The sequence below is a fragment of the Sebastes umbrosus genome, chromosome 5, assembly GCF_015220745.1.
Source record: "Sebastes umbrosus isolate fSebUmb1 chromosome 5, fSebUmb1.pri, whole genome shotgun sequence".
Lineage (NCBI taxonomy): Eukaryota > Metazoa > Chordata > Actinopteri > Perciformes > Sebastidae > Sebastes > Sebastes umbrosus.
In genome coordinates, this window is record NC_051273.1 from 13,025,700 (window position 1) to 13,038,879 (window position 13,180).

At 40.7% G+C, this 13,180-nt stretch overlaps 1 protein-coding gene across 1 annotated transcript in view; it reads right to left on the bottom strand.

The window, feature by feature from the left end:
* The window catches only part of LOC119488107 (ankyrin repeat domain-containing protein 13C-like), a 35,277-nt gene that overhangs the window by 14,896 nt on the left and 7,201 nt on the right, over positions 1-13,180 (bottom strand). Inside the window, exon 3 of the mRNA XM_037769405.1 lies at positions 6,217-6,321. Coding sequence (XP_037625333.1) covers positions 6,217-6,321 — 105 coding nt within the window. The remainder of the gene's footprint in view (positions 1-6,216; positions 6,322-13,180) is intronic.

Below are 13,180 nucleotides of genomic sequence, written 5' to 3' on the forward strand. Positions count from 1 at the left end.
GCAGCCGGCCCGGCTATGTAAACAAAGTCGAGAAACTCGGATTACAACACACACACACAGAGGGAGAGCGACTTAATTCTCTGCTCAGGTAGACATTACTCCACTATATCTTTACAAAGCAAATAGTTGTTTGCTGCTATATTAATGCTCTGGATAGAGGACCTTTAAGCTTATGCCTGTATGAATGTACTGAGTCACCCCCATTATCTTTGACTCACTATGTAAATCCTGTCAGCAGCGTGACACACTAACGGCAGCTATCACACAGTAACGATGGCTTTTGGCCCAGAGATAGGCAGATTTCCTGGGGCCAGATGGGACACTCCCAGCAGCATCGGGCCAATCCCTGCACACCGCCTGCAGGGATCAAAACATTTCCAGGAAGTTCAAAGCGAACAAGCCTGGCAGATATGGAGCTTCCTGCTAATGAGCTGCGCCTTTAACCTCCTTAACAACCTGGGGGAGAGACGCACTCACGGGAGACTTTTTACCATGACAGGTCAGATTAACAAGCATTCACAGCTCTTCAGCCCATCGGCTGCAGGGGGAGACTTGCTTGTTTATGCAAAAGAAAACAGGGTTAAGGAAAAATAAAAAAGGATCCACACCCAACTAGTAAGCATTTATTCAAATGTTATTTGTTATGTATAAAGGGAGGGGGAGCATCAGTTGCTCACTGGCATAATTGTGGTGCTTTAATGGAGCCAGGAGGAGGGGAATAAATGATGACATGACTGTGCCACTTCTAACCTCATGGAAATAGTAATAAATAAAAATGTTTGGCTTGTGACATCCAGACTTCCCTACAGTTTAATAACTAACTAAAAGCAATAGTGTACATATGGCATTATCATTGGCCTAAGTAGCTCCTGTGCTCCACGTGGTGAGTCAACACACAAACGTGTCGTTCATATTGTTTTGTTGTATTGATGCTCCCAGCGAGGCAGCACAGAGGGGGTGGAGGGCTCGATGCTAAAACAAGACCAAATGAGAGTACAGGCACGCACACACTGATACACATGATGACACACGCGCCAATTGCCACAGACACAAGTACAGGACGAGGGTGTCTTTGTGGCCCGGCTGCGTAATGAGTGTGGACAAGCTCTGGACGGGGCTCCTCCTGATCCTCGCCGCCTCTCAGCAGGGCGAGGAGAAAAAAAGTACAATCTCGCCATCTGCTCACAGACCACCCGGCCAACACAGGGCCGAGAAACCAATACCGACCTCTTTAACACTAAACCAAAGTGACTCTCAACGCTGGAGTTAATTCACCCAGATACTGATTTGGGCATTTTCCTGGCGTTAAGTCTCAGTAATTTCACATCCGCACATTAATGAAAAGAGACAAAGTCAGGACAGTTTTGTATTTACCACAAACTGCTAATTTAACAATTAGGCCTTGAATCTAACTGGACTACTGCTGATGGCAGCTCTCCAACAATCTGAGGTTAGGTACGCTGTGGAGTCACTGCATGGTGGAGCGAAGCAGGCAGGCAGCAGCCAACAGGCCAATCTGAATGTAGTTTAAAATATTTTAACTTACCGAGGCACGGTTTATTAATTTGACAAGACATCTAAAAAGACTGAAAACGACCACATTAGCTGGAGATAACACGCCACGTGCAGGATGGAAAGCTCTTAATGTTTGATTAAAATTTATAAGCTGCTTTAAATGTATTAGGGAGGAAGAAAGAATTTAGTTGAGCTTCAGCATGGGCGATCTGGATCTTTAATATGTAGTTTTAATATTATTTTGTCAGAGGTGTTGCATTTTAAATGGAATGTGACTTTGAAAGCTACAATACTTGACTGTAGGTCTAATGCTATAGATGTAGAGGACTCCAGGACAGGCTAGGCACCAACATACAGTGTTTTTACAACATTACAAATCTTCAAAAATGTTGGCTCTTTACCACAGGGCGTATATTGCCAAGAAGTGAAAGTCAATTGCAGTTCATTCATTGCAATATCAGCACCCAGCAGCAAAGCTACGTTTCCACCATTTTGGACTGAAACGACTACTGGACGCCAGCAGAACGTCCGCCTAAAAAATGCCGTACAAAAGTAAAACATAATCATTATTCTATGGTCATATTCTACCAAAACGGCCTGTGTTGAACAAGAAGCAATATTATAAATATAAGTGTTTTCAGTCAAAATTGGCAGCAGCTGCTGTTGTTGAACAAGTTTTTTTTCTTTGCTTCTACACTCTTTGTGTTTACTACCTAAATTGGCTGTAAAAGTGGACAAACTGATTCAACATAAATAAAATAAAATCTTGGCCAAAGCGTGGTGATAATCACGGCATACCCAGCCTAACACCAATGCTCTCCCATAAATAAATAAATTAAAATTTGAAAATTATATCACAGCCATACTTCCCCCTGGTCTTTGAAAAGATGATTCCTTTAACTACATACCATATGGCCTTAAAAAGAACAACACTTCCTTTTTGATACTGTCAACCTGAAACAGGTCTATTCTATTAGCAAATCTGTCCCTTTGATCATTTATAAATATAAAAAGTATTTAAAAAAGAAAAAGTATTACACAAAAAATGTTACCACTCACGCTATTGACGCTGTAACGGACTGTTAAAAGCCACATTTCATATTTTATTTTATTTAAATAACCTGCTAACATTCTAAGTGTATATATATTGTTTGATTATTTGAGGATCATCATTTTATTAGTAGGCTAATTCGACCGATATCCAAAGCTAAGGTATCGCTATCGGTATCGGGACTGAAAAAGTCAGATCGGTGCATCCCTAATCTATCCTCATCATTTGATCTTGTAATTTGATAATATGGTCCTTTGTTTTTTAAATTGAGAATAATGCAAGAAACAATGAAAGCACGCAAGCAGATCCCCGTCTTATAAACACCAACATGACAGTGGCAGCCTTTAAATGAGCTCCTGAGGCCTGCAACACAGCTGTGTGAGTGGAAGGACAGAAATAGCTCGTATTGAAAAAAACACATGACAAAAACTATTTCTGAGCCATGTTTTGCCTCCTTGTTCAAACGATAAAGCCGTAAGTGACAAAAGCTCTGGTGACAAATACATCAAATCACAAAGAAATGTGGGTCGACAAATGGAAATTAGTCACAAACGGTGGCTAAAAATAACACAGCGAGAGCACCGAGTTAGGATTTTCTTTTATCAGACAATGTTTTCTTTGAAAAGAAAGAAGCTAAACTGACTATATGGAGAACCAGACCTCTATAACTAGATTAAATTACGTCGCCAGTTTTCAGCACTGAGCCCAGGACATTTGCCTTACTGTAAAGCTCCTAGGTCTCCACTTCCCTCACAGACACACGCTGACTCAGCTCATACTGAATAACTGCTAGGCAGGGCTCTGCTGGGCTAAGCCAGCTATGGGACTCGACATTTATTGCACTGAATGGAGAAAAACAGTCACAGTTTCCTTCAGCACCTTTCTCCTCTAATGTCATCGTGGCAGCCGGGTGCAATTCTGTATGTGGAAGGCGGAGTGTGATTGTTTAACGGCGTGCAGACTCAGCCGTTTGAGGCCATGCCCTGTACTTTGGAGCGACATTAAAAGAACATAAAGAGGTAAAGAGGGTTAAACAATAACAACAGTCCCAGTGGCAGAGTTTCTGCTTCAGTGCGACAGAAGTTCATCTTGTCTGATGATTCAGGTAATCAGCAGACTGACCTACTGTCCCTGTCTGCCAGCGGGTTCAACCTGTACCTGTCTGCTGATCTCCTATATTGATCTGGCTTACGAACGCCTCTCCCTGTCCCGCATCCAGGAGAACCATGTATAGTCCTGATGAACTTTGTCTGAATGCCATCCCATACAGATCTTTGAGTCTTAGTTTGCCCTTCACCAGTGGTTTAGTGAAGGGTATACGGATTATCAACGACCCCTACACAACCCAACGACCCCTCACCTGGCTCACATTTGCCTTATGGTGTCCAGAACCAAAGTTGCTATGGTAATGAAAACAATAACTTCTGCCTTTTGAAAAGAGAGCGTTTGGGGGGGCATTCAGAGACCAAAGTCAGCCTTGTGTTAAAACAATGCAGGGGGGCTGCGTTGGGGCCGCGTTGCTTCAGGTACCAGCGAGACAATGAAATATGATCCAGGATGTCCAGTTTGAGATAAGAAAGAGCTTGTTCTACAACCTAATAGTATTTTAATCCTTACATTTTTTTCACATTTGCTGATGAAAATCGTGAGATGTGTTTGAAAGCCTTGTAAAAGCTAGTAAATTGAGATTAATTTTGTCACACATACTGATCCCACAGTAAACAATGAACTTCCTTGAATTTTACTTAAAGAAACCCCTCAGCAAATCACGATAAGATCGTATCGTGACTTAAGTATCGTGATAATATCATATCGTGGGGCCTCTGGTGATTCCCACCCCTATTATGAAATGCTGTGAATTACTTTAATAGTACAATCACTTTCCCTGAACCTACCTTCTACATAACTTCAGTCAGAGAATTTCTGTTTTTCCCCAGAATGTCTTTTAATAATATTCCGACACCAGGAACAAACTTGCTGCATTCAGCAATGCCAATATGACAGGTAGCTTCTGTACAAGCTCGATGAGGTGAGGTCCTGTCAATGGTAAAGTACAATGGTGCTACAGAGTTCATTTGAGGCTTCAGTCAATAGAGACGCTTGTAAATCCAGTAAGGTAAGTGGCATTCAAGAGTTAATTAGAGGATGCAGTCAATGGAGACACTTTAAGCTGTTCAATGTTGGTGCCAAGTGGCTGCACTAATAAGCCCTAACTCTTTGATTCTGATGGACTGACACTTAACAGTCTGTTTGAGAAAATTCAACAGCATTCTGCCTTTTAGCCTCATTGTAGCCGTGTTGCAAATGTCTCTATGTAATATTGTCGCATCAATGTTTAGTCAAAAAAATGGGCCCAGAAATGTATTAAACCCCTACTGATTATGTATTACTGGGGTCGATATGATACCAATATTTGGCAGATGAAACGTCTAAGTGTATGTATATACATTAACACACATTATATTAAGGATCCTTTTACTACAAGAAAAACATATTTACCTTCAGTCTTCTAAAAACAGCATCACCATCTGTTCAACTGTGACGTGCTACCCTGCTAGGTCACATGCTGAGGTATTTAAAGACAATGGAAACGGCTAAAAAAAACAATATCATGATGACGCTTTACATCAAGGGCTTTTATGCATGGCTGAATAAGAGGGATTTTCTGGAATCAATGTTCCTCTTTTTTTTTCCTTTTACTTATAAGCTTAAACATAATGTTCCAACCCCATTTACCTGTGATATGCCAATATCAGCTGACAACACTTGCCTCAGTAACTTTGCAGCAATAGTGTTGTAATTCAGTTCGACACAGTCTAATTTAGTTTCTCACCACTGCCAGAGCTCTGCCACACAGAGCGAAACTTCAGGCCTTTCCTGTTCCCATGACCAGAATATCAAGAGCTTAGAATAGATAACAGACAAAATGCACCGGTCATGTAAAAGTAGGCTTTGAGATATCAAAAGACTATATAGTCTTTAAGGTCTAGTACAAAAAAGGATATATGTTAAACTAATGGAGGTGTGCTTCCAAAGTGTATTTTGAAATAAAGAAATGCTCATAAGCAGAATCTCAATATTCAATGTTAAAAATTAAACTGCCAGTGTACAAAGGTGTTCTCATCCAACACGCAGTAGCTATAAAAACTAACTAATTGGTTTCACTTACATGTCAGTGATGTTTTTGTAGAAGCCCATGCTTACAAGTAAATGTGGCTACATCAATTTGAAATGAAAATTATGCTTAAAAAAATAAGACAGGGGCTTGAACATATTCAGCCTGTGAGGAGAGAGAGAAACATCTAATGAAGTGCCTTTCATCGGAGCACAAAAGCCAGAGGACCTTGAGGAATGTCCCCTCTCTCTCAGAGGGACAAAGGAGGCAGGCCGGCGGCGTGGCCTCCTTTGGAGGAACTGGCATGGAAGAATGTGCAGAGGCAACTGTAGATTTGCACCTGTTGATCGGATCTACTGTATTCTCACCCCCATCACTGTTTACACACCGGAAAGCCCAAACTGAAACCTTATTGAAGCCACATTGATTTCAGTAAATGTGCCTGCTGACCAACATCATCTCAGCATGTAGCAGCGGTGGTGGAGTTTCAGTGCGTTACCAAGTAGTGCCACTCAGTCAGTCACAGACGACTTACTCATTTGTCGATCTCCGTAGCTGATGGCCTCAGCAAGGGGACTCCACCCCTGAGCGTTCTTCACCTTTACTGGTGCATTGTGAGCCAGCAGCAGGTGGGCACACTCTGTAAGAAGGACAGGAAGATGGTCAGATAGGTAGATAATTACTTAAATCACAACAACAATTTTCTTTAGATGATACTAATGGCATCACAATTAAAGGGTGTGTAGGGGTTGTATGAGGTGCTTATTCACAGTCAGTGTATTACCTACAGTAGATGACGGTTGGCAAGCCCCCAGTTTGGAGAAACAGACAGGAGTTACTGCACGGACTCAAAGCGATGTACTGCTGTGGACAAGGCCGGCAGCAAAACATATTTTAGCCACCTAAAAGAATCAATATCTGTTTAAGTGTACGCTATATTTAGAATATTTTTGCCGGTTTACCTTGCCGTGAGACAGCTATACAGTCCATGTCTCCGACTGGGAACTGAAGCCGTTATCCATGCTCTCGCCAAAGCAACCAGACTCCATTGATAAAGACAATCATATTTTACCTCGCAGAACACAGGAGTTGCTGGTCTACCGCTCATTTGGTTTGTTTACGGTATTGTGTGACTTTGGTTAGTTCGGATTCACTTAAGTCACACAATAGCACAAATAAACGAACCGATCGAGGCAGCGGTAGATCAGCAAACCCCCGTGTTCTACGGGGTAATGTTACATTTTTCGTCAATGAGGTCTAATGGCTTTGGCAAGAGCATAGATGGATACAGTGGCTTCAGTTTCCCATCGGAAAGGGCTGTCTGAGAGCAAGGTAAACCGGCGAAAATATTCTCAAAATAGCGATCACTTAAAACGTTTTTTTTAGGTGGGCCTTTCTTTTAGATGGCTAAAATACGCTTTGCTGCCGGCCCCGTCCACATCAGTACATTACTTTTGTCCTGTGCGGTAACTCCTGTCTGCTTGTTGGGCAAGTCGACCGTAGTCTACTGTAGGTAAAACACTGACTATGGATAAGTACTTCATACAACCCCACTTAAAAACACCCGAACTATCCTATTAAGACAAACATCAACATATACAGTATGCAAATAAAAGGCCAGCAGCACAAACAACACAAGGTAGGAAACAGAGATCATAAGTATGTGCTGGGTTTTACAAACATGAGTCAGTAGGTGCTCCCATAATAAAGGTCTGTTTGTTTTTAGTCTTATGTCTAGCTTTTTGGGAAGTTAACATCCTTTGGAATACAACTGCAGTAAACGTATGTGTGTGTATTAAAAAAAGATCAGCAAATCTGTAAAAAGAAGGTTCTGTAACAGACAGGTAACCAGTGAAGAAACATCAGAAGTGTCTTTTTTCTCTGACCACCCATTAAAATCCTGGCTGCTGCTTTCTGCTTAAACAGGAGGCACAGGAGACACATTTAATCCAGGCAATAAAAAGAGAGGCGATAAAACTATGAAGGAATTCCTCCTAAGTGATAAACGCAGCCCATTAAAAGATTAACAGATTTCGACCGGAGCAAAAACAAGACTGTGCACCTAAGCATCAAAGGTGTCTCACTCAGAGACAACTCACAGGTATGAGGAAATGAAATTGGTTTTCTTTTAACTACAGAAACAAACATATACACAGAGAAACAGATGGGACAGAAAAAGTGTGTGGTATTTAGCGAAAATGACCTTTATCAAGGGCCAAACGCCAATGGGTGAACAAGCTCTAATGACTTTCCTCATTTGTTTTTCTGGTGCTACACATCCACAAAATGTTTAGACACAGAAGAAGGAAAATTATGTCTGTTTGGTATCAAACATGCACAGGACATGTTTATTTGAAAACAAAAACATGACTACATCCTTAAGGATGCACCGATCTGACTTTTTCAGTCCCGATACCTGGGCTTTGGGTATTGGGACCGATCATCTGATACCAGTGTTTAATCAATAACCTGTATGCCTCACTGTGTGGAAGTGACTGGGATCATTTATTTTATGTGTAAGGCAACATCAGGCTTGACTTAAACATTGCTTTCCTAACTTGTAAAACAAAATGTGACCAATAAATATATAGATATGAATTTATGTAATTGTTATTTATTATTAAAATAACAAATTGTATACCAGCAATAGGAATTACACTTCAAGTGTAAACTCTTTTAATGCAGCAACAAATTGGTCTAAACTTAAACAGGAATTAAAATTTCAATATATAATGTATATAGTATATAAACATAAAATTGAATTGAATAGATCGCCCCCATTGTCACAGATAACTGATCCAGTATTGGTATCATTGCATCCCTATATACCCTGGAAGGACTTTAATACGTTGAGACTGACCTAATATCCCACATTTCCCATTAATTCAGAGCTTCTGCTTGTCGTCACCTATAATGTTGCTATGGTGACATACTCATTAAATGCATAATCAGAGCCCAAGAAACTCATTTTAACTCCACGCCAACACTGTGTCCAGCTCGTCATCACAAAACAAACCAACCATAAATTAAGTCAAAGATACTTTTACTGGCTTTACTTTTATTACTTCTGCTGTTCTTGCACAAATGCTGCTGCATGCTTCCGTTTAATCTGATCCCACTTTTATCTGATCACTTTGCAGTATATTTCAGATATAAACGTTGTCTGACTGCTACGAGATACAAGATGAAAATGTTTCCTGTAGCATCAAATCAATGATAAAAATTAATCCTGGTTTTATAGAGGGGCAGATTGTGTGTAGGATTGAGATGTCAGCTGACCCATTAACCAAAGAGCCATATGGGACCTACAGTTACACAAGACTCAGCATCCTGCTTTGGAATCTATACTGCTATAACATGAGGAGAGATTCTCAGGAATAAAATGTCAACCATCCCCTGGTGCTGTGCAGAGTAACCCTCAGAGCTGTGCTTGTATTCCAACAATGGGAAACCAGCCAAAGAGCCTCATCCCTCTTTCAATGGCAAGATCAGCAGTAAGTGCAGTGCAAAATCCCTTCACTCTCTGGGCAGCCTGTCAACAAACTACAGCGAGCCAAAAAATGAAGCCTGTTGTTCCGGCTCAGCTGTCAGTTTTGTCGTGACATCATTCATTACAGTGTTGGCGTCTGTACGGCTCTGTCTCAGCGCCGGGCAGGAGCTGTCACAGTCACAGGCCTGTGAGCAGCAAACCACTCGAATGCAAAGCAGAGGCTAACTGCTAACAGTCTGCTGCTCAGTGGATATGCAGGGCTCTCACTTGATGGGGCGGGATTATTATAGCTGTTTGACCGGCCTTTTCAATGATCGTTAAGGCACACAACGGCCGCATAGAAGCTCTCAATACAGCCCTTCTTACATTACAAACCTTTGAGTCAACCCATTAGTCATGTAAACAAACTCAAACTGGTTACTGCCCTCATGTTCGGACTTGTTTCTCTGTTTAACATCCGTATGAAAGCTATTAAAAATCATGCCAACGCCACCAAGGCTCAGTGGTTTGTGTAGCCTTGCCCCTTCTTAGCAACAGTTTGAGTTTGAATGTATAGTAGTTAATCACTCAGTAACAATATGGGCTCTGTTTAGGAGACACTTCGGGCTGCAAGGAACTTCTACCCTCTCCCTCATTAAACCTGCAGTAGGCAGAACGTTTTTGGCATCGTTGGGCAAAAATTCCATAATAACCTTTCAGCATTATTGTAATTCAAGTGCTCTCTGAGAGATAACTAGACTTCTGCAACTCCTCATGGCTCTGTTTTCAGGCTTTGGAAAATCCATGGTAATGAGGACTTGAATTTGTTAACGTATTTGTTGAATGGTGCCTCTTTATAGTTGGTGGTTGAGTAAGTGAATTGAAATGTAAGTCAAATATATATGTTCTACTCTTGTGGGATAAAAACTTTGAAAATCAATAAAATATATTTACAGAGCCAACCTGGTGCCTAGAACTGGAAATAATAACTTCTGCCTTTTTGAAAAGAGAGCACAACACACATAGCAACTTTGTCACATAGTCTAAAACACCACATAACCCCTCTGATCTACATACTCAATGTTTTATTAATGACAAAGAGGCCAGGGTCTCATGCATTCTTTATGCCAGAGAGGAATACATTTTGAAACTCTTCCTAATTAAACATATTATCCGCACAACAAAAGAGGGACGTGGCTATCTCAGGAGAGCAGTTACAGAAAAATAAAAAAAGGCGTGTTGTGACAGCGCTTACTGGTACTCTATATTCTTTACAGAAGCAATTATCAGCAACACCATTGCTCTTATATACAGCTCGCTTCCATGTGGAAGCATGGCAAAGGAAGTCGAAATGAACAAAGACGGGCCAATGGGAAGTCATTGTATTCACACCAGGGGAGCAGCTGAGGTTCAAAGACTTGGCTCATGACTAGTCTGAATGTGTTTTTGCATTACTTTTTTGCCCAATTCTGCTCGACGCGATCTGCATGTTAAGCTCCGAATATTGTCCATGGCTCGGCACTTCAGAAAGATTGACTAATATCTGCCATATTGCATGCTTTAATTAAATAAAGAAGCTGCGTTAGCACCAGAAAGGGTGGATGGAACTGCAGAGTGCCTCACAAAGAGCCTTACATCACAGACAAAAAAAGCAAACCTCTGTGTTTATGCATTAGTCAGATCAGTGCCTGAGTTCGGGAATGGAGCAGCCGATAACAGAAGTTGATGTCGGGAAAATACAGGCAGCCAAGTGGACGAGAGTTTGCTTTCTGATGTAAGCCCTGCATTCCCTCTGGCTTTTGACCTATATATGACCCTGCTAAAACCAATGATTGTGTAATACTAATGACTACATTTAGCATACATTATATAACCATGGAGAGAATAGCCAGGCCATGTGTTCTAGTGAGCTGCCAACCTGCTAGCTTCTGGTCTGGCTTCAGACTTTCAAGTACAAGGAGTAGACTTGTAGTCTGGCTTTGAGGATTAACCAATATTGACAAAAATGTTTGAATGATTGCGTCTTTATAATGTATGGACACATGGGTTAAATATTTTCTTTTTACTTAAATATGTGTTAAACATTTGTACTAGGAATGGGCGATATATCAAATATACTCAATGTATTGCGGCTTTTTCTACACGGGATGTAGTAAATGATTATATCGCAAACATCGAGTACACATATTAATTGTTTCATTTTCACATTTCATCTTTTTAAGCCGCCGGCATGAGACTTGCTTTGGCGTTTCCCTTCTCTCGCGGCTAAATCCCTCTCACAGACACACTCTCCTGGGCGAGTGTGTGTGGCGTATGAGGATGGATGTGCGTATGGGGTGATGATTTAATAATGTTAATCGGTAGCACAAACTTTGTACTACTGATTAACATTATTAAATCGAGTGATCATTAATGATCAATGATTATTAAATGAGAGTAATCAATCCTGGGAGTTAATTATGACTTAGTAATGATTCCAATTTTGAGTAGTAGAGCTATTATATGGACTGAGGGCTGCAACTAACAATTGACTTATTTATTGATTTATCTTCTGATTATTTTCTAGATTAAACATTTTATCTATAAAATGTCAGAAAATGGTGAAAAATCATGATAATCATTATCATTTCCCAAAGCCCAAGGCGATTCATTATGTGTTTATTAACATATACGCCAAAGAAAAGCAGCAATCCTAACAATGGAGAAGCTAGAACCAAACGTTTGGTATTTCTGCTAAGAAAATAAATGGAAATATTAATTTGTTATTTAACGTAGTTGCTGATTGGGGTGACCAATCAGAGCGCCAACCATGAACCACAACGTCCCTTGTTCATGTCCACGTCATCTGCCAGCAAACCCGAAAAAAGGCATAAAATTCCCCCCAAAAACCTTTTTTAAAAACTGATGTTTTCTGTCTATGGACTAACCAATTATCTCAGCTCTTTATCATATAATACAGTTATAATATAATGTAAATACGGTTCTTTTGAGGAGTTTTCTCTTTAATTTACTAGCAGGAAGCTGGGAAAGAATAATCAAACAGATGCAGGTGATTTATTTGAAGCCGATCGAAAAGCTGCCTGGATACATTTAGCCTATAAGTCATTAGCAATGGTTTGCTGTCCGATTCGATCTGTTACGCAGTCGTGAAGTATTGAAAGGAAGTCTCCCTGTGGGTTTCTGGGTTGATTGCATGTGCAGCAGCTGTAAGGAGGTCCTGCTCAAGACTCATACAATACAACTCTAACAGAGGAATGAAGGAGGCAGAGTGGGATGGAGAAATAAAGTGCTAATCTATTGCTTCGCTACGTGCAGTGGCTACAGATGGGGCACTTGTCAAGAGGCTCTGTGGGCTGTTAAAACCCCCACCATCTCCACCCATCCTGATCCAGGCTGAGTACATCTATAAAATGGCTTTTTCGCTCACTTCCTCGCCCATCGATCACACACTCACTGACCGTATCAAACAGCAGTTGAAGAAACACATAGTTGCAGTCTCTGAGGCAAAACTGATGCCTGGTTTGCTTTGCAGATTATCTCAAACCAATGTTGTGTTTTTTTCTCCAGACCAAAATTTATGTTAATGTACTTATTTGCCTCTCTTGATTAAACGGGCTGCTCTTTTTTTAAGTTATAAAATGTGTCAATTCAGAGGAAGACTAGCCCTGCCAGACTGGCACTTTGGCTCCAGACATTCACTACGTTGTTATCTTGTATCTCTGAAACCAATTTATATTTTATCTTTGTGACCAGTGGATCAGATATCATAACCCCTGGACAAAAGGAAAACATTTTCTGTCCTTTGAGGAGACTTGACAGAAAACAGGCTTCAGGAGAAAACTGTGTTAATCTTATACCTCTGACCACAGTGTCAGCTTAAAACTGGGTGTGAAATACAGCATTTAGTGTACTCCAAGTTTCAATTTCCAAAGAGTTTCATTAGAAGAGAATGCATTCGGGACACAAAAAATGAGTCAGATTGTGACCTGTAGAGTATCTATTGAATACATTTGGTTTATCCACTTGACAT